At 39.0% G+C, this 27,550-nt stretch overlaps 2 protein-coding genes across 2 annotated transcripts in view; one reads left to right on the forward strand and one right to left on the reverse strand.

The window, feature by feature from the left end:
* Positions 1-21,710, reverse strand: part of LOC141803547 (chloride channel protein 1-like) — a 72,697-nt gene extending 50,987 nt beyond the window's left edge. Inside the window, exon 1 of the mRNA XM_074687654.1 lies at positions 21,620-21,710. The gene's annotated coding sequence lies outside the window, so the exon portion shown is untranslated. The remainder of the gene's footprint in view (positions 1-21,619) is intronic.
* styk1a (serine/threonine/tyrosine kinase 1a) lies at positions 1,862-25,689 on the forward strand. Its single transcript, XM_074687239.1, has 10 exons — positions 1,862-1,879; positions 2,001-2,046; positions 20,882-21,160; positions 21,283-21,519; positions 21,631-21,812; positions 21,912-21,992; positions 23,250-23,464; positions 23,585-23,625; positions 23,748-23,844; positions 25,423-25,689. The coding sequence occupies exons 1-10, from the start codon at positions 1,862-1,864 to the stop codon at positions 25,616-25,618; spliced, it is 1,392 nt and encodes a 463-aa protein (XP_074543340.1). The 3' UTR covers positions 25,619-25,689.
* The last annotated feature ends 1,861 nt before the right edge of the window (positions 25,690-27,550 follow it).

Consider the following 27,550-nt stretch of genomic DNA (forward strand, 5'->3'; position numbering starts at 1 on the left):
AATCACTTCACTCACAGGACGTCCTCTCCACTTGAAATTATATAACAGCTTTAACTGCACACAGAGCACGTTCATCATACAAAGAGTACATCAGGTATCCACAAAACACACAACAACAACAAGTTAGACAAACTGAGGATATGTCCTGATGCTGCATTTAGAGAAATGTGGTGTTGATCTTTTTTCCAGACTGGATTAAATCCCGTGAGCGTGAACGTCTTTTGTTAGCTCTGTGATGTTCAGATGGCTTCTCGCAGAGCTGCAGGAGCGTATCTGAATGTGAGTGCATGCCTTTATAAGCCGTCAATTGAAGTCAAACCCAAATTACATGAAGGTCTTCTAAAATAGAGGAGGGTTTAACTCCAAACATTCTCTGCATGACTTTTACACGACTCGACACGTCCCGTCTTTGGGAGACTGCACTGGGAGTGGGAGTGGGTTCAGTTTCTATTAATCAACATATTTTTACAAATAATAACAAAAGGAGTCAGACCACACTTTTGTGGTTTCATGTGACAGAGTAAACATAAGGATTACTATAGACAGACAGAGGTTAGTTGACTTTCCTCGACTCCTCCCAGGTATTTGATTTCAACAACCATTATTCTCCGTCAGGCACAATGATCACACACCCTCGCTCTAACTTTAGCTTCATTTCTGATGATTCATTGTTCATAACGAGTCATTAAAGTGTTAAACAGCAGCCTGATTATGAAATGCAACAGTCTGAAATGAACAGTTTGAGGTCCTTAAGTGGGCGTCCTGGGTCTTTAAAGAGGGGTATTCTGCTTTCCCATATTCTAAATACAAAGTAACAACACTGCATGTGCAGATTTTCAACCAGCTGTCTATTTGAATGTTGAAGAAAACCCTGAATCTGTCTCAAAATGCTACAATCTAAAAAATAACAGGATCTTTACGAGATCTTAGCAAGAGCTTTATGAGATCTTTTCCTGATCTTAAAAAGATCTTTGCAAGATTTGCACAAGGTTTTTGCAATATCCTTTCAAGATCCTTTCAAGATCTTTGTGAGATCTTTGTGAGATCTTTATGAGATCTTTACAAGATGTATGTAGGGGTGGGTAAAAATATTGATGAATCGATGCATCGAAATATTTCCGCGTCCCATCAATATCGATTCAGCAAATCCTCTGAATCGATTCATCTCCTGGCAAGTGAGGGGGACTGTGTGTGCGCATAGGGACGAGGGCCACAAGAGACCAAACAACAAAAAAATGTCAGCCAAAGAAGCAGCATAAAGCCAGATCCTTCAGCTTCAAAGTCTGATGTTTGGGTTGTTTTATTGCTCCAAAACGTAAGATGACATACCTCATATGGTCACATGGGCATGAAAATTGATAATCTAAGCATTTAAATCAAGATAGAATCAAATCAATATTGAATCGAATCGCAACCTAAAGAATCAAAATTGAATTAAACAGTGAGGTTCTTAGCAATACCTAGCCTTCGATGTATGTAAGATCTTTATGAGAGGAGGGTTTGCTTGTCTTCATTTAAGGATCTTCAAACTGGTACTTGACATGTTTAAGCGGTAGGTCTAAGGGCGCTCTCACGCTGGCGATTTCAACCGTGATAAACTCAAGCATGATTGTTCCCCCTGCAGCGCTGTTACTGGGACTACAGTCAGCGGTCACATTACTCCTAAAAGAACCAGACTGAAGGCCCATTTCTCCTCCCTTCATGTATGAAAGTGTATTCGTCCTTTTAAAATGACGTTACTGTCACTGCTCAAATGTTTCTGTGAGTTCTTTACATTGGCATTGCTGTAAACCAATACATCCACCAGGGGGGGGCAGCACAGAGTAAAAACTTTATGACAACAACAAACTCAAAAACAAACATGGCGACTGAGGTGGAGGTATTGCTAACGTACCACTTGCATAAAATACAAAAACAGAGGCAGTGTTGTACAAGGCGGTGTTGAATATATTGTGAAAGTTCCGCCATTGTTATTTCTTCTTTGTGTCTTCTTTTTTCAGGTAGGAACAACAACACTGCCCCCAGGGTTTGTGGTATTACTGCTCGGTAAGTTGTAGTGGTCGGACAGTGCTCTAACACCCCTGCTGCTGTTCAAAATGATTATTGAAAGAGGAGAAACGGTCGCAGCAATCCTCTGTCATGGATCACACCTCATGTCTGCATGCTTGTGCTCATGCATGAAGTGAATCATTCTCAAGCACGGCATACTTGCAGTCACACTGGCCAAACGAACTGGACTTTAGGGTTTAAGTGTACTGAAGCACTGTGACCGAGTCCTTAAACACCAAGCTCTGCACATAGCCCCGCCCCTTTTACAGGCCTCCAGAGAATTGGCCAATCAAGGGGAAGGAGATGTGGAGTGGAAAGCCTTAAAGTGATACTCCAGGATGGAACAAGTTGGGTCCTATCACAAGGTTTAGGGCAGAAATTACCCCTACAGCAGTGTTTTTGTGCAGCAGAAGCTCAGAGCGCTCGCACCAAACACCCCCTCCCTGCTCCTCTGCTGGTTTCCTCTGCACTCAGACGGGGCCATATTTTACTTGACCAAAAACACAAATAAACGGACTCCCACCGAAAAAATCTGATATCGGTCTGCATTCACACTTTATTTAGAGAATTTTCAGCGCGTTACTTTCACACAAAAACACCGCTAAGTAAGGCTCTAGTTCTCAACGTGTCGTAAAACGGCGCAACCTCCGCTGCAGAGCCACAGCTGGCTACGAGGCGCTCGCCGCTTAGTGTATTAGTCCGTTCATTTGTGTTTTTGGTCAAGTAAAAAATGGCCTTGTCTGAGTGCAGAGGAAACCGTCTGACGAGCAGGGAGGGGGTGTTTGGTGCGTGCGCTCTGGGCTTCTGCTGCACAAAAACTCTGCTGTAGGGGTAATTTCTGCCCTAAACCTTGTGATAGGACCCAACTTTTCCATCCCGGAGTATCACTTTAAAGAGACAGCAGCTGAAACAAAGGGTTTTCTAAAAAACCAGTGAGAAAAAAGGGATCATCTGTTTGAGCATTAAATCATGCAAAGCTTCTAAGGGGGCACCGAGGGACAAAATATAGCCTAAAAAGAAAAAAAAAAATCCCCTCTTTCAAAGAAAATAAACACAAACCTCTTCAAATCTTTCCAAAAGAGAAAAACCAACTTCAACTGACACTGAATAGATTCTGTGAGCATCGGGTAGATTCTGCTTTTGCTCCCCATACCAACAGTTTGAGCTGTGAATCATGTGAAGCCACTACAGCAGAACCAGAGTTTTAAATAGGCAGCAACCCCTCTTTACAGCAAATAAAGTTTCAGCATGGCAGCACGAATAAAAAGAAAACCGATTCCAAAAAAGCTGCTCAGATGTTTAAGTGATTCAATTTTGCAGAATCCGCCTGATGCAAATCACTGTCCTCTGTCTACAAGGAAGTAAAACAATTGATTTACAAGTGCAACTTAATGGAGACACAAAAAAACTCATAATAGACTTTTATCTTGGACCAAATAACATTTTTCCATCATTACTTCTGTCTGATTTAAAGCATTTACTCTCAATTCTTGTGGCGCTCATTAAAATAACAGCTGACTAATGACTCAGGATAATCGTCAGGCTAATGTTTAAAACTGAATGAAACACTCAGTCTATCTTTGTGGCCTCTTAATGTGCATCCAAAAGCCTCACTGAGAGCATTATAAGGTGATCCAGGTGTTTTCAGATACCCTTCACATGGCTTTGTCTCAAAAACACATGTAAGCACATGAACAGCGAGGATTAGCGCCGCTGCAAATGACCGATCGGGTTTCACAAACACTGTAGATGAGCACAGACCTAAATGCAAGGACACATACTGCACATACACTCTCACACCGCACTGTCATGCAAACACAGAAGTCCTTCCTGCTTGTGTAAAGACCAATCAGGGCTTAAGTAACGAGGCGCAGAGAGGAGAGCAAACAGGTGGTCGGGGAAACAGCTCGGCGGCAACAAAGTGTGTGTGTGTTGTGCATGTGCGTGTGTGCATGCCAAGACCAGGGGTGAAGGAGGTGCACGGTGCCTAAGCACCTGTTGCGAGAACATGTGCATGACCCTGTTGTTATACATCAGATAATTGGTCCACAACACAAACACTCACTCACACACACACAGTCTGCGGCTCATTCAAACACACACATTTAATAAATAGGACAGATTCATCCATGGGCTCGGAGCTTTCACTGCCAATGCAGGTGTGTGTAGAAAGAGTGACATGAGACGGAAAACAGAAGCAACAGAAACAAGCTGACAGATAAAGAGACAGAGTGAACGACAGGAGGAGAAAGAGACAGAGGGAGGAGAAGAAGAGGAGTGAGACACTGACCAGGGTTTGCTTGTATCTCAGAGCCTTCCTTTCCGATGCATCTGCGGCCATTGACACACTGTCACTGACCCAAAAATAAACCCACCCGCTCAGCGTCTGTCTCAGCATTACCGGGGCTGCGCTGGACACACAGCCAGGACGCTCCCTTACTCACTCACACACACACATACACACATACACACAGACACACACACACACACACATTACATTACATTGCAACACAGGCATAGTCATACACAAACAGTCACTCCTACAAACACATGGTGTAAAGTGAATCCAGCTGGGGTTACCCCCTCAGTGCCCCAAGCTAACGGCCCAGGAAGGGAACAAGAGAGAGGAAGTACGGCATTTTTTAAAGTGGGTTTCAAACCAGCTCCATCCAAGACGACTACGCTGATTAATTTAGAGATGCAAGTGACAACCAGACCATTTTACTAGCTGGTCAGACCACCTGTGTGCGAAAATGGGTCTGACACATGGGTCTGCAACCTTTACAGTCATAGGAGCCATCTTGACTCAGCTTACTTGGATTATAGTTGTTCTGGAGCCACACAATCTAATAAATCTTCAAACATTATAAAATGGATGAAGATTATTCATATTTTAAAAAGTGAAACAATTTTTGAAAATAAAAAAATAAAAAATTATCACTTTTTTTTTTTTTTAAATTCAATAATTAGCAATTATTCAAAAAAAAAAAAATTAAAAACATTTAACACATTCCGGAAATACAAAAATTTGCAAAAATGTGAAAAAAATGCCAAAAAAATGCAAACTTGCAAAAATAAAAAAAAATGCAGAAACAGTATTTCAAAAATTTGAAAAAAAAAAAACTCAAAAATTAAAATTTATAAAATTGGCAATACTTAAAAAAAAATCTTAAAATTTCAATTTCAAAAAGTTTAAAATAAATAAAAAACAATGAAATTTCAAAATTGATTAAATGTTCGTAATCTTCAATAATTTGCAATTATTTCAAAAAGTTTGGAATAGTAAATGTTTAAAAATTGGGAAATACAAAAATGTGGAAAAAAAATGCAAACTTGCAGCAATTGAAAAAAATGAAAAAATTCCATTAACAAAACAAATTTAAAAAAAAAATCTCCATAGAAAAATTTCAAATTTTCTCAAAATTAAAAAAAAAAAAAAAATTAAAAAAAACTATGAAAGAATACCCTAATTTGATAACTTATAGCGATATTATCACTCATATCGTTCCTCTTTACTTTTTGCTAATGTTTTGCCACTTACTAAGCATAAATTTGAAGTAGAGTGGTGGCAGGCTTTGTGAACAGATGGGATGGAGGTTTTATTTAGTGTTAATGTCTTAAGTCGTCAATACCCTCTGTGAGAAAAATAAAAATTCTTTATTTCAATAATGTTTTTTTAAAGCTACAAGGAGCCACTTCAATGGAGTTGAAGAGCCACAGGCTGAAGACCGCTGGTCCATCATAAATGGACGCTCCAAAATAACTGATTGGTTAAACTCAGCTGTGAAACTTTGAGCTATTGCCTTTTATCTATTAAGATCTTTTGTTTTTGGTCAATCACAGCCTAGAGCATACTTTTATCGATCTTAATAAGCTCTGAATGAGGTAATCATGAGGTACAGGTAATCCGGTGAATTCAGGAAGTCTTAAATTAGGTCAAGTTATCCAAAGACAACAAAGACATTCCAGTCTGCTTCAGGAACTGGAATATCTGATCGACACCACATCCTTTCCTGTAATAATCAGTAGCTTATTACTGCCAGTCAAACACTAATTAGGAGAGATTATTGTGTGTTTTAGGCTTTATTCTGTCCCTTAACTGCCATCGTAGTAGCTTTACATGATTGACAGTTTAAACTGTGGGTATGGAGAGCAAAAACAGGCTAAAACAAGTCTTATAACATTAGTCTGATCATCAGATAGTTTAAGTCCGCTCCAAGATCATTGGAGTCCTGCTGGTGGTCTTGAGCTTCTTTTGGGAGAGATGTGTGGTCCAGAAGGCCAGATTTTATTTATCATGTCTTCTACTATGGCACTGACAGGTGAATGTGAATATGATTGTGGACGTTTATATGAGGCTGTGTATGCTCGCATTTGTTTGTTCTGTTTTAGATGACGGATTCAATAAGGCAGGGTAAACAAAAAAAACTGAATTGCCCTTCAGGGATTAATAAAGTCGTCTGAATCTGAGTTTAATCACTAGCCTGAACGGTTGAGGAGTTAAAGCAATTTAAAGAGCACGAGTAAAATGGGAGCATCGGCCACAAAACCAAACCAGCAACTGTTGTATGACACTTTTCTGCTTGGATAGAGCTTCTTTAGCTATTACAAGAAACAAAATTAAATGCACCACTGGTGACAGAGAGTCTGACACGTCACCTCGACTCTGTCAGGTTGACACGGTTACTCGAATACAGCATATTCAATACTAAGAGCAAGGTGAGCACAGGTGATAAGAGTAACAAGGAAAAAGGGCTGGAGGGGTGGGTGTGGCCAACCTGAGACAGGAGCAAAAGAGACACAGAGACAGAGACGACAGAGACAAGCACACCTCGCTGCTGACAGCCAAACAGAAACAGAGATTCTAACATCACTAATGGTTTGACGGGAACACACGTCTCTGTACGCTGCAGACGGACTACAAAAACATGACAGCTAGGAGTGTGAACGGGCCTTTCACCTCCACACTGAGCAGCAGAACGACACAGAGTTGACACCTGAGGTCTCAGGTAGCTGGCCAGGTAAGATGAACCATTCAAATATGAAACTAAATTAAATATTGTGGAAGAAAATGGAGTAGCTTCTAACTTCTCAGTGGCCACTTCACAGGTTTTTATGGTGACCTTTTAAAGCGTTATATCATAACAGGTGTCTGCAGATATTTGGGGTTTGATTCCCTGAAAAACACCCTGTGTTTGGAAGCTTCAGTTTATTTTTATTTTCTGTGCAGGTGTTTTTGACAGGGCTTTAACACACCTGTGTTTCTTTTACATGTCAAAGTATTAGTTCGCATGCTGTGTGTGTGAGTGTGTTGTGAGATGACCCAGTCTTCTGTTGAATGTGCAGGTATGTGTTGATGCAGGAGAGGTGCGAGTGAATGTGAGAAAAACAATGTGGACAAACAGGTTCAGTGGCATCCATCCTTGTAAAGGGCAGAGCGCAGTGTCAGTGTGTGTTGTCTTCAAAAATGCTGATTTCGTAAGGAGGAGTGTGTGTGTGTGTGTGTGTGTGTGTGTGTGTGTGTGTGTGTGTGTGTGTGTGTGTGTGTGTGTGTGTGTGTGTGTGTGTGTGTGTGTGTGTGTGTGTGTGTGTGTGTATAGAGGTGGATGTGTCACAGTGGAAAACAAAGCTCCTGAAGTAGTTTCTATGATCTGGGAGGATGACACAGCATTCTTATCACGTTCAGATTAACATACCCACACACATATTTCACACACACCCCTGATGGACTAATCATGTCACCGATATAAATCATGTTCTAAATGACGTGTACATTTTTATTACAGGCTAATTGTGTAAAGCTAAAAAAGCTAAGGATGGGTACCTTTCACATTTGTTGAACTATACTAGAGCTGAAACGATTCCTCAAATGATTCGAGGTACTCGATTACAAAAATTACTCGAGTAATTTTCTCCGCCTCGAGGAATCGTTTAATTTAAAAAAAGATCAAAGAGTGGTATTTCAAATAGAGCTGAGGCCATATTAAGAGAGTCTTCAGACCCCTCAAGCTAACTCTTATACAAAATAGCAACTAGCAACAAATCTAGCTTCTTTTCTGGAGTTTGGAGACGAATGGGTCATTCTATACGAAACGGGTGCCATTTGGGTCTGCAACATTTGATGAGATGTACAAGATACACAAAATGTGTCAAAGTGTGTTTACAGATTTTGGAGCTACCAAAGCAAGTGCTCTTATTGACATGCTGTATCAGAAAATTCTATTTCTTAAAGAGAAATATTTTCATTAGAAAAATAACTGCTCTTTAACCAAACAAAAATGTGTTTTATCCAATTACTCGATTAATCGATGGGATTTTCAGTAGAATACTCGAATACTAAAATATTAGATTGCTGCAGCCCTAAACTATACAAACTTCACACTTAACTTAATTTAAATACCTTTAAGCATGAGTTTATTAAAAAGCTCTCAGGCTTAGCAGAATAAGTTAAATGAAAACTTAAAAAATTGATAGCTAAAGTTTTCTCCAGTAAATAAAGTTTTCCAGAGTTTTAATGTAACTGCAATAACTGTAATAACTGCACTGCTGATTGGCTGTTACCTGAGCCATGGCTCTGCTTGTAACTAATCAGATGGTACTGTGGATGGGACAGTGCTGGGGACTGAGTAGTGACTACAGACAGCGGAGCGGCTGCATCAGAGCAACACAGTTTTAAATTTGTTTATCGGACGTCGGATTAAAAAAAAAAGGCCGATGCCAAAATGCCTCAAAATGCCAAATATTGGCCCGATAGTTGGTCTATATCTTGCTTTAACACCCACCAGCGCAAACATAACTCAACACCAATGTTCCAGGGGATGGTGCAGGAATAACCACTATTCACTCTGATTATTAAACTGTGGGATAACATATGTCAGTGTGTATGCACGAGTTTCTGTTACCACAGTTACCAACTAGCGTTTGAGCCAGTGCAATTATTTAGAGCAATCAAGCTATTTGACCCTTTTTTTTAATAGATATCCTATAACACTTTTTAACAGACACCCTAAAACCAATCAGAATTGAGTATTCACCCAGATCATGGTACAAGTGGAAATAAATGTTAATTTGTTTAATAATAAAATCTCAACGTTTTTCATTTTAACATTTTTATCCTTTAGTATAACCTGCAATGCTGCGTTCATGTCCAGCACGGAAAATCAGCTACTCTTACACTCTCTCACAGTCACAAGGATGCGTTTAGGTACCTCAACATGATACTGTTTAGTTTTAAGGCCATGTCCACACGTAGCTGGGTATTCAGGAAACTGCATATTTTTTTATACGTTTACGCCTGTCGTGCACAAGAAACCGCAGCTTTACGTCACTAAAAACAATGTTTTCTGAAAACTCGGGCCAAAGAGAAGATTTTGGAAAACTCTGGTTTCATGGTTCCGCGTGGACGCTGGTAAACAGAGTTTTCAGTTCTCAAACGTCACAGCTGAATGACGGGGGCTCATTCTGATTGGCTGGCATGGGTTTTACATCAGGAAAATACTGCCCATTAAGGGTTTGGCATGCTTGGAGCCGGCAGATTTACCCGCTGTGTGTGGACGACAGTATTTTTTAAAAAGAACAAGAGGGGATACTCGTTTTTGAAAATACCCAGCTATGTGTGGACATGGTCTAAGTGAAACAGTACTCAGTACTACAAACAGAATTCAGTTGGCACCTGTAAAAGTACCTAATTCAGTACCCATCCCTGGCTAAAGCTTTATACATTCTGCAGAAACTAAAGTAAGAGTTATGAAATGATGTAGAAAAGACAAAAAATTGGCACAGGGTGAGAAATATTTGGGTCTAAAAATGTTGTTTTCAGGTCAGAATAGTCTGAATATGAGAAACAATCCTATTTCTGTGGGGGGGGTGTAATTTTATTACAATAAAAATAACCAGAAAAATATTTTAAATCTTAAAACTCAGTTACATTTAAAAAGATATTACAATTTTTCAAAATTATTTTCATTATTTTTTTCCCCTTTAAATTTTAGACGTGTGACAGCCAAATGAGAGAAAGGAACTGTTGTCATTGTTATCAGCCCGAGCACTTTGCAGTATTCAGCTCATTCCTTTATGTTCAATCTTAAATAACAAAAGTGCTCTGAGAACGAGTTACATGGCCTCCATGTTTAAGGGGTCAGATGTAGGTCGCAAATTTTCCGAGGCTCTGAGCTGGAAAAGATTAGGAACTACTGAAAAAGAGCATCCATATGTTACTTTGGCCTCTTGGGAAAAAGTGGCTGTAACTATTACATCACCAGAGTTACGTGTGATGTACATTACATGCTTTCAACATGTGTAAAGAGAAACAGTCGTGCATAAGTTGTAGGAATGAGAACTATGTCTCTGAACTGATCAGTCTGTGACATAACACCTCACTGGGAACAGGTGTTAGTGAAACAAGCCTTTAAAGGCCAAAAATCCAAACACCTGTGATCTTATTTAAATCAGAAAAAGTGCAGTAAAGCTGCGAGATATCGGCTGTGCTGTGAAACCTCAGCTTCATTTGTTAAAGAAATCTGACAGACAGGAGAAAAACAGTCGCCGTGCCTCTACCTGCTCAGAGTGGCTTCTGTGACTTCCCCGTAACCTCCTACAGGTGCTTTTCCTTTTACACGTCCTAATTTGAATAGATAATTTGCAGGTTGAGTTGCAAATGCTTTGTGGAAAAAATGTGCTCAGAGATTTGAATCAGAGCCAAAACACACAGAAACTCTCCCATCCTAAACACACACTCATTAAATCTTTAACTGCAGGGTATCTATTGTTTTTTTAAATACAGGATTTTATTTGACATCTAACGATAAAATGTTGAATCAGGTTCTGATCAAATCTCCCTCCTATTTTTACTACACCATGTCAAGATCTCTGACAGAGAACAGAGGGAGGGCAGGTGAGGTGACACTTTATGAAGAGTATTAATAAATGAAAATGACTCACTCAGATGATATGAATCATTTCTACCAATGATTAATGTTCTGTTTGATTTGTGCCACCAGCCTCGTGAGAGTAAAACTCACCATCTTCCCAAGATTTAACTAAAGGAATAACACTATACGGCTGTACAGCTGTTTTCCTGTTTTTATTCCTGAGTATAATCTTACATTAATCCTGAACATGTCTTTTTAGTCTCAATGAATTAGAGGATTCAGTAAAAAAAAAAAAAAAATGTTGAGGCAAGCTTTACTGTTCTCTCACAAAAAATCTCATCAACACAAAACTTGCTACAAGATTCAGGAACTCCCTCAAGTTTCTTGATTTAAGATCAACTTATAAAACGCAAGTTAAAAACAGGTCTTAACCAAATGAATGGCTCAGACTTGTTCAAACACATGCAAACACAATGTAAAAGAGACACCAAACAAATGAAACCACAACCCTTGACACAGTTAAACATCTTAAGACCCATTTTGTGTGTGTAATAATATGAAATACTCTACATTTTTGGCTCAAACACACTTAATTTGAAACATAAAAAATCATCTTAACCATACTTTGCTGAAACAGTTGTTTCTTTGCTTACATTAGTGATACTGATTTTGTCCCTAAGCATTGGTTCGTTGCCTTTTATTCAGTTTATTACTTGCACCTTGCTGCATAAATGGATAATTTCACAAGTTTAAGACATTTTCTCATCCAATTTTGTGTTTTTATCTTTTACTGAGCCTCTTTTTTTCAGTCTTCATGTCTTGTGATCTGAATATTATACATTCAGACTAGGCATAAACCTATCCAGCTTTTGGTGCTGATACCAATACCTGGGCTTTGGGTATCACCCATAGACTGTATATAGAGTGGACAGCGTTTTGAAGCCAAAATACCCCCGTCACAGGCGCAGCCATTGGCAGCAATTGTAGCCAGAGTCTGCGTAGTACAGACGATGAGGGATTCTGGGAGAATCTGAGAGGAGCTGGGTGACAAAAATAATATTTATTTTTTTCTTTTGAGAGTCTAATCACTTCTTGACTCTACCTCCCAACATATTTTACAATCCCCGAAAAAAATACACGAGAACGTCAGCTGTCAATCATCGTTAAACGTTATGTAAAACCTTGTTTTTAAACCTCGTATAACTAATGAAAACAAAACTTTTCAGAAAAAAAGAGGACTTGAGTACAAGACAGCCAAATGATATCTTGAAATCACCACAACAATCAGACGTGAGAAACATTTCTACGAGGTGTATTAATTTCTTAAAGTTTGACCACAGCCCATCTGGAATGACTGGTAAGCCGTATTTTTAAACCTTTGCTGCAGCCGGCCACCAGGGGGAGCAGTTTTTGTGGAGACCTCACTTTGAGCCGAGCAAGCGGACATCCATTTTTTTTTTACAGTCTATGGTATCAACTGATACTGATCCTGATCCGATACCAGTATTAAATAATAACCTGGATGCCCTACTGTGGGATAAGACTGGTAATGTTTTGAGAAAAAGACAAAAATGAGTACATATGCACTTACTGAAGTTAATATTTATTTTAAATGTAAGTGTTTAAATGTTTAATAGCAGTTTGGTTAAAAAAAAGGTGGTGGATCGGCGCTAATACCCAATACTAGGATTGGATCGATGCATCCCAAATTCAGACCTTAATTAACTAAAATTTCTACTTTTACCTGAGTTTTATCAGTTTATGCAAAGTGTTTTTGCTGATATATAACAGGGATGTGCATTTCAAGGACAAATACAAGGCCCTACTAAAGATTCATTGATAAATCAAACCCAACCCAGACCCATTTACGAGCAAAGTTGATGGAAACGATATAAAACGGATATGGTTAACATATATTTTAGTTTTACCAGCATTTTGTGCATTTTTCATCTTTTTTTATTTCTTATTTTTTTGGTAGAAGAAGCAAACGTCTGTGAGTTTTTCTGTTGCTCTGAACCTCACGCTGGCATTTAAGCTTTCTTAGATTATCAGGATTTCTTTGGTCATTTAATGACAAAAAGCAGAGATTTAAGATGTCCTTAAACAGTCTGGTTATATCACATTATAAGTGAGGGGAGTATAAAAGTCATCTGAAAACCCTGACTGTTGAAGCTGCTTTTTTCCTCCCTGCAGCAGAAGGAGCGAAAGTGTTGCTCTTCTCGTGTTGCTGTTTTTCACATGAGCGCATTATTTTTTACCCTTTAGCAATTTTTTAAAAATGTGGTCAAGCTGCTTTCTTCAGCATAAACAACACCTCACAAAAGCTGATCCTAAACCTGTCAACATGTTGAGTATTTATGTATAAACCGCTGATGAACGAGCTTTGAAGGAAACGTCAGTTCTCGGAGAATCAAGATAAAACACATCTGGTCATAATTTAGGATCATCTCTGTGATTTGAGACGTTTAATGGGCTGCTGACTGCTCGGTATTCCTTGAAGGTTTTTATGGATATGAGGTCACCGCTGAGAGATGGAGGAACACATCTCTGCTATTTTAACACCAACGAGACTAAAACCATGAATTAAATCTATTTTCAGACACCGTCCCCTCGATGATTTCTTTTCAACGTGTCAGAATCTGACTGAGCTGTGAACTGAACATGAAGTTATTAGACGGGCAGATCCTTTACCTGATCCCAGCTTAGGGGATTTAGTTTGGCTGCTGAGCAGAGGTAATACTGATCTCCTCCTTCACTTTATAGTTATGTTGATCTATCTGTTTTCCTCTCTTCTTCTCCAGGATGTCATCCAACTCCTCCACTGATAATCTGTGTGCATCGGATGACCGGCTCTGCAGTAAGGACACAACTCTTTCCTCAGTGTCTCCTTTTCTGATTTCTTAAGTCTGTCGTCTCTTTTTTTCCCCAAAGATTTATTCTCTTCTTACTGTTTTCTTGTTGCAGATTCTGTGTGTTTTTTTCCTCTGCTTTCCATTTTAACTCAAATATCATTAAATACCTAAGTTATCCCACATGTCATCCAGTGTAGAAGTCCTTAAAGCTCAAACCAAGCCTTAAACGAGAATGTAAAACTGATTTATGACATCCTGTAAATCCTCACCTCGCCTCAGAATGTGCCACAACCAGACCGCGATGTTTACACAGAGAAATGAGTTTTCATTCAAGCCCTTACCTTCTGAAAACACAAGATTAACATCAGGACTTTGACAAGAGGAGGTGTGTTAGATTAGGGATATAGCTGAGGCTACACACAACGTGCATTGCTGTTATGTAAGGGTGTGTTGTTCTGCAGTCAGACGGAGGTTTTCAGAAAGTGTCGGTTAAGGGTCGACGTGGAGGTGAGGCACAGTTATGAATCATGAGACAAAATCAAGAGTTCAGAGTTTAATTCATTCAATAATGGGCGGAACATTGGGTAAATATTAAGGCTGGGATGATATGCTATTCTCACGATTCGATTCTTTTACGATTGATTTTTGAGGTGCTTTAGGGTGCTGATTCGATTCAAATTGCTATTATTTGATTTACAATTTTTTTGATTTTTAGTTTGCTTTTCAACACCAGACCAAGTATATCGGTATTAATATCGATATATTTTGTGAACATATCGATAGGGCTGCGACCAACGATTATTTTAGTAATCAATTACTCTTACGATTAATCGATTAATCGATGATTCTGGGGGGAAAAAAAAACAAAGAAAAAACAAAAAATAGTAAAATCTGAAAAACCAAATGTGTTGTTATTTTAGTTGATGACTTTCGTTTGCTTAAAGATATACACAAAAAACACATTTAAACATGGTTAAACTGACCAGATGCTACATTTGTAAAGTAAAAAAAAATTATATGAATGTATCGTCACTTAAAGAATCAACAGTTTGGGCAAAAAAACAGAAAATATATTGTTATGTCATCAGATTAAGAACTTAGTGGGTCAAAAAGGCAAATAAGTAAAAATGTGTCCTCAGTCTTTTTACCTTCAGGTCAAACAGTTCACCCCCTCTGCCCTGACACTATCTGTAGCAGCTAATGCTAATGCTGGTTTAATGAACTGTTGTGGTTTTCAAACAGGGTGTCGATTTAATAAAAATACATGACGGGTCCTAAAAGACAAACCATGCATTTCAAAACAAAGAAAAGGAGTGTATGTGGGATTTCGTAGCTCCTCACCTCGCTGTTCAGCTCCTCAGCTCGTCATCGATGAGCCCAACATGTTTGTGTTTTAAGTGCTGGATCATTGCAGTCGTACTGCCGTGCCATGCCAGGTTATTTTTGTCAGTTTTTGGAGGAACGGCTTCTCCAGCTCTGCCGTTATTCACATGTTTACTTGTTTCCCTCCTCTGCCCACTCGGCTTCTCCTCCGCCACGCTGATCTGTTTACATGTGACGCATACAGCCCCACAGCTCAGGTAATCTACACTCCAGTCCAGTAGGTGGTAGTAATGCACATTCAACTAGTTGCCAACCGCTAAATAATCCAACAAAAAGGAGGAGACAAACAAACTGAAGAGAAACTAACACAGTGCATCGATTATGGAAAAACACTGTTGACGCTTTTACTGGTCGATTTTTATCGATTTGTTGTTGCAGCCCTACACATCAGTATGGCCGATACGTAAATGTAAATATTCGTAAGCTGCTGGCCATTTTCAGAGCATCTTGAAGATCTATTCAGACCCAAATAACATCTCTCTTCTTTTATGTTTCTCTTCTTGTTTTTGATCCTAAAGACAAAACTATCTTTTTTTGATCAAGTTCATCTGAGGCGCTTCATCCTTTGATCCTCTGCATGGTCGTCTTTTCTCACGATAACGCCGCTCTTTCTCTCTGAACTACCTCGACACATCATCTCAGATTGTTTTATTTTGTTTTTTAACCAACATTGATATCAGTAAATATCAGTTATCGGCTATAACAGCAATATTATGTGGCAGCAATAAATGTGGTGTTCCCCAAGGCTCAATTTTAGGCCCCATACTTTTTAATATATACATGCTCCCACTAGGAGATGTCATCAGGAGGCATGGTATTATGTTCCATAGTTACGCTGATGATACACAGCTGTATATATCCATGTCTCCTGATGACACAGGGCCCATTGATGCCCTTTTTAATTGTATTCTAGACATTAAATCCTGGATGGCAGAAAACTTCCTACAGCTCAACCAGGGCAAAACTGAAGTTTTAATTATTGATCCTAAGGCTCAGGGAGAGAAACTTTTTTCAAAACTCCAAACCCTGTCTTTAACTCCATGCAATCAGGTTAAGAATCTGGGCGTCATTTTTGACTCTGAGCTCAATTTTATTCCTCATATTAAAAAAGTCAAAAAAACAGGGTTTTATCACTTAAAGAACATAGCCAGAGTCCGCCCGTTTCTCTCCCGGGCTAACACAGAGACGCTAATGCATGCTTTTATCTCCAGTCGTATTGACTATTGTAACGCCTTGCTTTCTGGTCTTCCAAAAAGAAACATCTCAAGTTTACAATTATTACAGAATTCAGCAGCACGTGTGCTGACGAAGACCAGAAGGCGGGCTCACATTACCCCGGTTTTAAAATCACTGCATTGGCTCCCTGTGTGTTTTAGGATTGATTTCAAGGTTCTTTTAATGGTTTTTAAATGTCTTAGGGGTCTTGGACCTTCTTATCTTTCAGAACTACTTTTACCATATGAACCCTCGCGGACCCTGAGATCCTCTGGCACTGGCCTCTTAATAATCCCTAAAGCTCAAACACGGACTTACGGTGAGGCATCTTTCCAACATTATGGCCCCCGTCTGTGGAACAGCCTGCCAGAGGACCTCAGGGCTGCAGAGAATGTTCATATTTTTAAAAGTAGACTCAAGACCCACCTTTTTAATTTAGCATTTAATTAATCCCATATTTTTATCTGTTATTATTTATTTTTTTATTTTATTTATTTATATAATCTCGCCTTTTTACTTGTTACTCTTATTCTATTACTATTTATTTCATTTACTAGTGTTTTATTTATTTATTTATTTTATGATTGCTAGCATATGTAGTTTTATGTTTTCACTCCATATCTCCAGTGTTTCCTCAGCAGGGGGCTGCCTGCACTGGGGGCCGCTGTTGGCTCTGGCTGGGATGTCTCTGTCTGTGGCGGGCGTCGTCTTGGCCAGGTGGGGGTCTGCAGCAGCGTTTTGCTGCAGTGGGCCCCTTGCTGGTCCTGTAGCGAGGCATGCCCGGGTGGAGGCGTCCTGGCTTTAGACTGTGGACGCCTCCATCTACACATTTAAAATCATGTATTGTGTGTGCATATGTATGTGTGTGTGTGTGTGTGTGTGAGTGTGTGTATATATGTGTGTGTGTGTGTGGGTGGGTGGGTGGGTGGTGCTTTGGGGTGGAGTTTGAATGGGGGGGCGGGGACTGTTTTTTTTTTTTACATGTATAGCACTTTGTGCTGCATTTCTTTTAATGTATGAAAAGTGCTTTATAAATAAACTTGATTTGATTTGATTTGATTATTAATATCGGTTTTCGGTATCGGCCAAAATTTCTTTACGGGTGCATCCCGATTATCAGGAGACATATTTTTCCATGAGATGCATATCACATGAGTCAGAGAGAACCATTTCACCCTCTGCTGGAGAAAAGTGGGAACTTTTTTCCAATGCAGTTTATAAATAAAGACTGAAATGAAGAATTTGAGTTTGAAAAAAAAAATCTATTTTTTGACAAAGAATCCCAATTTTGATATTGTTAAACAAAAAATCCTGATGCATCATATTTAGATTTTTTCACCCACGCCTAGCAATCAGAAAACCTCATTCAGATAAAAATCACCCCAGTTGTGTAAAACTCTTAGACTCAGCTTGTAAAACAAAGAGATTCAAAAAGGGAAGACAGGAAATAGATGATGACAAAGACTGGTTTCCGTCTGACTCGAATCCTCTGAATGTCTCTTAATGTGTGACCTGATTACAGTCTAATTGGGTCACGATGACAGCACAGTCACACACCAGTATTTTCACAGCCAAGTGAAGCAGAGGAAAGTAAACACAGTCCCTGAAAACAGCGAGAAGATGATCAAGGCTGCCCACATGCCTTCAAATCATGCTGATCAAAGATCATAGGGGCAGAAAGATGAGAAGTAGGGCAGATATCTCAGATTATCTGAGATGTACTCATGAGTTTACTGCCTGAAGGAAAAGGAAAAGGGTCTGGGCCTGTGACTGGCTGAGCCAGACTAGCATCAAGCCCCTCCACAAACAGCCTGTCAGAGTATTATTAATCAAACTAACTCTTCACATATTCTATTAACTTAAGAGTGCCACTGCTTTCCTTAAACGCATGATTACAACCCAGTGATGGAGGAAAGCTGCCAAAAAGTCACCCACCAAACTGGTCTGCCTTGTTTTGGTTGGAGTGAGCAATACGTAGTGAAACTACTGCTTGATTCATTAAGTGCTAGCTACTGGGGAAAACACCAGAGCCTGTATAAATACTAGGAATGAGTCATGATATTCAAATAGTCGCTCATTTGTAAAGATTGAAACCTGAAATACTTTGTGCCAGAACCCCTCTGAAAACTGTCACACCGGCAAACCGTACCGAGCTTCTGGATCTCTCGGCCAGTGTGACGGCTAGCGTGCGCATGATTCACTTCTCTGCTTTGGCACGCTTCAGAGAGGTGGGCTCCAGCACGGTTCACTTCATGCAGGGGCTCAAGCATGTGGACGACATGTATGATCGATGACGCCACTTTCAACAGCAGCAGGGATGTTAGAGGGCTGTCTGACCAAAACGACTTTACATAAGCTTAAAAGTCTCTAAAGTTGTAGCAGGGCTCTCTGTGTCTCATTGTGCTGACTCTAAAGAGATCACTCTTCATGTAAACAGACGCTTCACAATGACGCAGGCGAATCATGTATCCACACAAAGTCTGGTTCATATTGATGCTGCTGACCGTACTCTTCAGCAGGGTAACGGCGCTTCAGGTGGGGGGCAAGTGATGAGTACAGCCCAGTTTGAATGGCCAGTGTGACCACGCCCTGAAACCAGTAGAAGAGGAAGAATGCAGTCATCCCAGGTCCCAGTAAAACTGATGTGGTTCTGTGAGCCAGAGAAAACTCCAGTGTCTGCCGGTTGTCAAAAGTCTCTTTGACAAACTTCTTTGGTATAATCAAAACTAAGGTCAAGGTCAAACTTTGCTCGGCTAAAGCTTGGATCAAATCAGTCCAACTCTACTACCAACACCTCTAAACAGGAAGTCAGCAGGTTAGCAGAAAGGGCAGCAACATTTAGATCAATCATTCATTCTGGGTGACTGTTTGACTAATTCATCATCATAGGAATGTTGGCGCCTTATGAGCCATCTCGAAGCCTCAGATCTTCGGGTGGAACTCTGCTGGTTGTTCCAAATTCAAGACTCTAATCTGACCCCTAATTCACACACAAAGCTAGAGCACAGCGCAGCACAGCACCATCCTTATAGAAAGAATGTGTTGTGTCGTATAGAATGATGACGTTTTTCACAACCAAGATTAACTTTCCTCGTCTAAAAGCTCTGATTTATTCAGGATCTGACCTACTGATGACTTCTGGCCACGTGTCAGAGACGTAGTTTTGATAAACAAGAACTAGATTTACCATTGGTAGCCAGAAAATGGTGCTTTATCTTGAAATGACCGGATACTCTGATCATTTTTGTGTCCAATTTCCTGTTTGGTACGATCTGCTCTGCAGCGATTGGCTCGTTTCTGCAGCGCACTCCGGCCAAAAGAAACTTGCAGTGAAGCGGCCAACAGCCGTTGGTGATTGCGGCGCTGACGGACTGCAGTGCATGCTGTGTGAATGCAATGATTGACTAGAGTGGTTTGCAAGTACAGCGTAATGTGCGTGGCGCTCACGCTTTATGTGTGAATTGAGGGTAAGGGTGACTTTAGAACAACCTTCTCAAGGAGATAAGTGTAACAGAGTCAGTAACATCTTCAAAATCTCTACTTAAAGGTTTTACAGACTTGCTTTAATGAAATCTTACGCTTTTAATTATATCTTAATTTCTACTTTACTTATTTAATTTGACCTTAATTTCTACTTGTCTTATCCTCTTAATTGCTTTCCTTATGTGTCCAGACATCATTTTTATTCTTACACTTTTAATCATTACTTGGTTGTTAAATGTTTTTATTCTTTCATCTCTCTCTCAGAACTTTTTCCACCTGATGTGATGTTTCATTTCCCCCTTCTTTCTTTCTCTATTTTTGATTTTATTTTATTTTTTATTGTTTTAATTAATTTATTCATCTTTTGTTTTGTTGTTTATTTTATATCTCACTCACCTCTAACCTCCCTAGCCTGATATTCTATTTTTGGATTCTCTGTCATGTTTTTCTGTGTCAAAGCGCTTCATAAACAATTTATTTTTAAAGGTGCTATATGAATAAAGAAATATTATTTATCTATTGCTTGCTTAATCATATTCCTTACTAGATGGAGTATCTGGCTTAAGTAAAGCAAAATGTTTATCAAAGTTTTAAGTGATTTTTGTCACAAATATGATTAACTGATGAACTGATAAAAACCCTCGTTAGGTTGTTTTTAAAAGCATCTTTGCTGAGATATTTTAAGACAATAAAAGTGGATTCGTTTCAAAGCTAAATAACTTTGTCGGTTGGTTTGTGTCGTAGCAGGACTCAGATCATGAACATAGGCACAGTAAGAATATTTTTTGCATGCATCCAAACACCGATTTGCTTGCTCTGTGTGGATGAGGGATGATGTAACATCACAGCTGTAAACACTTCAGAGGTGCACACTTCATAGCTCCCTAATGCAGCAGCTGTCAACAGCAGCACCAGATGAAAGATCTTAATCATCAGAAACCAGATGAAGACTAAAACTGCACCTGCAAACCAGACAAAAATCCCTTTAGGTCCTGACAGTTACAGATAACCTTCTCTCTTCCTGTCCAGTAACGACGCAGCATGACCTGGCCATCATCATCGTCCCCTGCATGCTCCTCCTCTTCTTCCTTGTTACCTTGGTCCCCATCTGTGTACTGAGGTATCGTCCCAGACAGAGGCACATCCGGGTCATAGCGCCTCAGCACCAACACCACAGCAACCACCACAGCAACCATCACAGCAACCACCACAGCAACCACCACAACAACCATCACGGCAACCACCACAGCAACCATCACAGACGAACTCAGAGGCACAACCGCAGACCTCAGCTGCAGGGCATTGATGGTCAGTGCGCATTCATGTGTCCTCACGTTATCTGTTTGTTTTTCTTTCTGAGACAAAGAACAACGAAAGCAGATTAAACATAGATTTTAACTCTGCTGTAATATTTCTCCTCCACTAAAAAGCTCCCCCAGGAATAAACCCGCTGGAACATGAAGAGCTGCCAATGACAGTTCAACAAGTGCAGCAGAATGTCAGGCCAACTCTGGCTGCAGTACCTCAGACGCCCACAGAGAGGCAGAACAGAGGCTTCAGCCAAGTCACTGCCCTGCCTCAATCCTTCTCTATAAAGCCTGACGACACAGTGAACCTCTACAGAGCCCGCATGGACAACCGGGACGTCATCCTGAGGGCGCTGAAAGGTTAGAGTCACAAACAGAAGTCTTAATCTTTTTCAAGACCAGCTTAACCCGCTGAGTGCTTCTACAAAACATGATGCAAAAATAAAGTCTGATGTCTCACCTCTTCCACAGAGACAGCGAACGCTGAAGAGAGGCAGAACTTCTTTGGATTCGCCTCTTTCCTGTCAGGGCTGGGGCCTCATCCCTTTATTCCTGCTCTGCTGGGAGTCGTTTCTGTGCCTTCGCCTCCAGTGCTGGTCGTGGAGGAGCTGCAGCACAGAGACCTGCTGGGCTTCCTGTGGAGGTGTCGACAGGTAAAGGAGTCTATTAGTTAACAGAAGCTGGAGAAGTTAAGAAGTAAACTTTTAACTAATTTCTTTTCTCTTTTATTGCTCTTGCTCCTCTTTCTGAAGGATAACCAAGGTGCTGGGTCGTCATGTGACATGACAGAGAAGAGAATCTTCACCATGGCAGGACAAGTGGCCTCTGCTCTGGTTGGTAAAACTGTCCTTTGATCTCATATATTGGGCCAAGAACAGTATTTGCAGGTCAAAACAGTGGTCATAAGAAAAAATTATGATAGTCTCCAGTACGCCTGTCACGATAACAAATTTTGCTAGACGATAATTTTCCAAAATATTATTGCCAATAAACGATATTTTTGTCAATATTATTTTTTTCCATTTTTTCATTGATGTAATTATGATAAATGGGATAATAAAGTGAGTACACCATATCAAAAGCAAGAAACTTTAATTTCTTAAGAGTATTCAACTGTAATTAAAAGGTCAGGATCTTTTAAATAAAATAAATTAAACAAAAAATATAATAAATTTAACAAACAAGAAAGAGAAAAAAATACAATGAAAATGAAATGGACTCTCATTTAGAAAAAAATACATGTCAATGAAAATAATTAATACTAATCAAAAACAATAAAACATAGACCCTGTCTCTAAAGAAAAAACAAAACTCCAAAGAAACAACAATAAAAACTATAGCCTAAATAAAAGGGAGTTTATACAGTTCCTGAATTGTTTGTAACATGTCCTTTTTCCACAGTCAATCCGTACTGTCTGTCAAACATTTTTAACATTTCTGGCTTTCAACCGTATTGAAGGGCTGCATTTCTTTGGCAATGTATCTGTCTTTGAGCGCCCACCATTTGGAGCTTTTATTTCTATTTACTTTGCCGACCAAAAGCCTCAGTAAGAGCTGATTGTCAAAGAACAAGGCTCCGCTGCACCTCCCCTTCTTCTTCTTCGTCGCCACTATTTTCAAACAAATGCGACATATCAGCTCGTTGGTGTTCATGAGCTCACACTTTGTTCATTCTGATAAAAAACAAAATATTCCCACACTGGGACTGTGGCAGGCGGCTTAAGAACTGTATCTTTCGTGCCATCACTCATATTAGCGTGTGTTTCCTCCTCACCCCTCAGGACGCTCGCTTCAGCTCTCTCCGTGTGTACGCGCAAGCAGCCCCATCTTCACCCCAAAGATCGCATTTTTGACAGATGCTCACTCTGCTATAAATCCGCTAAATCCGCTATAGAACTTATGCACCACGATGTTAGAAAAGACAGACGTAGTGTGCCATCTTCTCATTCAGCCTCTTTGGTCGAAAGAGAGGAGGAAAACAAACATGCATGCACTGTCAGTTTATCGAGGCTGGCAATTGATTTATTGATTATCGTGACAGGCCTATCCTAAAGTTTTAAGCTTCACTCTCTTTTCCAAACATCTTCCAGGAATATCTTCACACTCAGGGCTGCATCCACGGTAATGTTGCAGCCCGTAGCGTCCTTGTTGGTAGAGACCTGACGGCTAAGCTGTGGGGACTGGGCTCGACCTACCGCAGGAGGACACAAGCTAACTCACCGGGGGAAGTCGGGGACATGGAGCTGAGGAAGTGGCAGGCTCCTGAGGTGCTGAGTAGGAGGGTCTTCAGTCAGAGCAGCGATGTGTGAGTGTCCAGGTCCTCTGTGTGAAAATAAAATGATAAAATGATAAATGATGAAAAAGTGGAAGCACAAAGTGGGTATAGTTTACTGACTTACACCCTGCTCTCACTCTTTTATGACAGATGGTCCTTTGGTATCCTGCTCTTTGAAATGGTCACACTAGGTGGGTATACTTAAATTTACTCCTCAGAAAATCATTGTTTATCCAAAACCCATGTACAATGGGTGAATTAAATCATAAAACTCCAATAAAACTGAGTTCATTTTTCATAACTTTTGTCCCAGGTGACCCACCGTTTGCTGAGCTCATGGGGACTGAACTTCTGCAGTATCTACAGAGAGGGAAACACCTCAGGCGACCACCAACCTGCTCCAACTCACTGTAAGAAAAACAGCAGACAAGTGTTTTGACTTTTTTATGTTAGAAATATTAATGTGCATGTGTTTTTATCAGCATTCAATCTCACAAGACCAGTATCAACACACCTAGTTTGATTTCCCATCATTTTTGGGGCGCTTGTTAATCTCAAAGCTGAAATGAATGTGTCAAAGTTCAACTTTCTCCTTTAAGGTATTTTTCATTTAGTTATTTTTAAACATATTTGTATGGAAGCATATTGCATTCACTTGAAGAAAAAAAAAACTCAGGTTTTTCAGAGTAATTTATTCTTTGGTTTGTTTTTTGTGGTAATTAATTTTGTTTTTCTGATTAATATTTTTTCATTGGTTTGTTTTTTGTTATAATTATTTTTTTAAGAGTAATTTTTTTTCTGTTTTCATTTTACTTTTTTCCTGTTTTTAAAGTAATTTTTTCCTGAAGTATCGAGATACTTAGAAATCCCGCAAGAACCTGCTGTTTTTCATGGTAATTTTCTCTCCTGTTTTTAGGAGTAATTTTTTTTCCTGAAGGGATTTCTAAGTATCTCGATACTTCGGGAAAAAAATTACTCTGAAAAACAGGAAAAAAGTAATCTGAAAACAGAAAAAGAAAATTGCTAATTAAAACAAAAATTATAACAAAAAACAAATCAAAAAAAAATATTAAACAGAAAAACAACACTAATGACAAAATAAAAATTACTCATAAAAATAAAAATAATTATAACAAAAAACAAACCAATAAAAAAATATTAATCAGAAAAACAAAATTTATCACCACAAAAAATTTACTCATAAAAACAGAAATAAATATAACAAAAAACAAACCAATATAATGATTAGAACAAAAAAACACCAATAAAAAATATTAATCAGAAAAACAAAATAAATTAACACAAAAAACAAACCGAAGAATAAATTACTCTAAAAAACCTGAGTTTTTTTTTTTTCTTCAAGTGAATACAATACGCTTCCGTATATTTGTCTTATTATTTTCACTAAAACTGCAAACGAGCTGAATACAGATTAAATAAGAAGGGTGTGTCAGGAAATAAGGAAATACATTATTAATACATGAATAAAACAATTTAAAAAATAACTGTAGGAAATGTATTAAATTCATAATAACCAAATTAATATAAAAATCAAAAAAGATAACACTAAATGAAGGTAGGTCTAAAAAGTGGGGTTTTAAGAAGGGATTCAAATGTGGCAGGTATCAGTGAAGCCAATGTAGCTGTCACTAGCGTGCTAATACATGCTAACTTTAATAACAATTGCCTGCATTTGATTCTATTTCCACTTGAAGTGACAGAAAAAATATGTATAGTGTAACCCTCCATTAAAACATATAAGACTTAAATCCACATCTCGTCCGTTAAACTGGAAAATGCTAATTCTGAAGCAACCGTTTTCATAGCCAAGTGCAAGCTAACGCTAACCTGGCGTGCACAGTTGTATTGGCCACAGTTATGCTTAATGTTGAAACTCGAATAAAATTGTAACAACATTAAACGGATAATAATTAAAAAAAAAACGAACATAAAATGATAAATAAGTCTTCTCTACCTTTATTTTTTAGGTACTCCATTATCCGGTCCTGCAGCAGTTGGAATCCTCAGCAACGTCTCTCCATGTCGGAGCTAATTAGAAAACTTCGTGCGGGAGAGCAATCAGCCAATGAGAGGACAGTTCTAAGAGTGCCTGAACCAATAAACATCGAGAAGTACCTGAGGGAGGCGGGGTATGGAGAGGCATACAACTATGCTGTGCTCTGATTGGCTGGAAAGGGCCAATCAGGACTATGTTAGCGCTGCTGTTGCTGCACTTTGGCTGAATCAAACAGGCTCTAGAGGATTTGATGACTGCTATGGGAAAGAAGAACTAATGAAGGACACTTTGGATGTAGAAGTTATATTTCTACAACTGGAAGAGCACACTAACTTGAGAGTAATATATTGACTGTAAATATGTATTTTATTTTAACATTATTTGACAAAAAAAATAATATACATATATGTGGCAGGTGAGTACACCTAAAAAGTTGCACTCAGAAATTGTCTGAAGGGTCAATACTAATGCACAATAAATAATGGCTGCTTCAGTTTCACGTCTGCTTTGTGGACCATCTCATGATAAAGATGCTAATCTTTGGAGAATAAACACACAGGGGCCGCAGTTTTAAAACAGTTCCTTAGTTATTTATTTGCATGATAGTATTGTTAGCCTCCCCCGTCTAACTCAGTCCCTCCAAGATTTTGCAGGTTTTTGATTATTGCAAGCATCAGATTTTCTTTGTTTAGAGATTTTGTGAAGGAAAAAAAGCTACCTTTGGGGAAACACTAATTGAATCAAAAGTAAAAATGGTCAAATTTACAACAAATGACAGCCGTGTCAGGCAGTACAAAACATTTTTTTGGTTATTTCACAATGTGCTGAGGGACCTGCTGATTTAAACACTACAAAATCCTGGAGAGACGGACACATGAACACACAGCTAACAGATTACCCCTTTTTGAAATAAAATACTGTAATAGCCACAGTCACTAACAATAAAGCCAAAGAGAGCTAGCTAAAAAATACTGAAAATACTGTTGGTACGCTATGTGACAAAGCTATGAGGAAGACGGGAAGTTTCCTTTATCAAGGTCGCTACTATTCAGTCACTTTTTTGGGGGAAAGGCAACAGATGTCATTGCTTGAAAGAACAATCGTAGAAAAGTAAGCACTAATAAAAACGAGGAATGATATGAAAAGCAGTTAAAAAACAGACAATCATCATCTAAACCTAGAGTAAGACTAGTGAGAAAGGCCACAAGGTTCACAGAGAGAGGACATGAGAAAACTCCTACGGTAAAAAGCTCAAACAAGGCAGTCCAGCAAACAATGTGCATTTAAATATAAAGGCAAATTTTACACTTATTACAGTATAGTTCAAGGACTTCTCATTCACGCGACTCACTCACTCAGATTTTTTCAGCATCCATCCGAAACGTAGGTCCACATGTGGCTGCCCGCCTTTTTTAATCACACTTTCTGGGTTTGATCAAACTTAATGTAACTTCAGTTCAAAGCTTATTCTCACAGCTCATCCCTCATCTGTTACAGCATTTTCTTTTTGTTGATTCAACAACGTCACAAACTCAAGCCTGTGAGCTCAAAATTGACCTCAGGAAAGATGAGCGGATGGTCGTACCATCTGTTAAACAGACGATTTTTAAATCGCCTTAAAAACATGAACAAATTTTCAGGATTTTAAGTTCTTTTTTGAAAAATCAACAAAAAGTTTCTATTAAAAAACTTCTTAAAGGGACTGAGCTGAAGTGTATGAAAGTGGAAACGGTGTTGGGTTCTGAAAAAGTTTTTCTAATGTTTGTAAGAAAATTTATCTGCAGGATTCATGTTTCTGCCAACTTCTCTTTTTGCACCATGAAAGATTTGGGGTTTGTTCAAACTTTGGTCTTTGACCTTGTATTATGATTTTCTTTACCCTGTTAATAGCAAAAAAGGCAACATTAGGAATTAAAAAGTAAGTTTTTCTTTGTCATCAGGGGCCTTTGTTTCAAAATATATCGGATAGAACATCTGTGTATCTGCCGGAATCAAAACAACAGAGTTATAACTTTAGGGTAGATTTAAATCCAGTTTTTGTGTTTTCTTTTGAAGCATTTCTGTTTAAATTCAGTCCTGATTGTGTTTTCATCTGGTGC

This window comes from Halichoeres trimaculatus, unplaced genomic scaffold (assembly GCF_033239565.1).
Source record: "Halichoeres trimaculatus isolate MK-OKI-2021-1 unplaced genomic scaffold, fHalTri1.1 fHalTri1_scaffold_14, whole genome shotgun sequence".
NCBI lineage: Eukaryota > Metazoa > Chordata > Actinopteri > Labriformes > Labridae > Halichoeres > Halichoeres trimaculatus.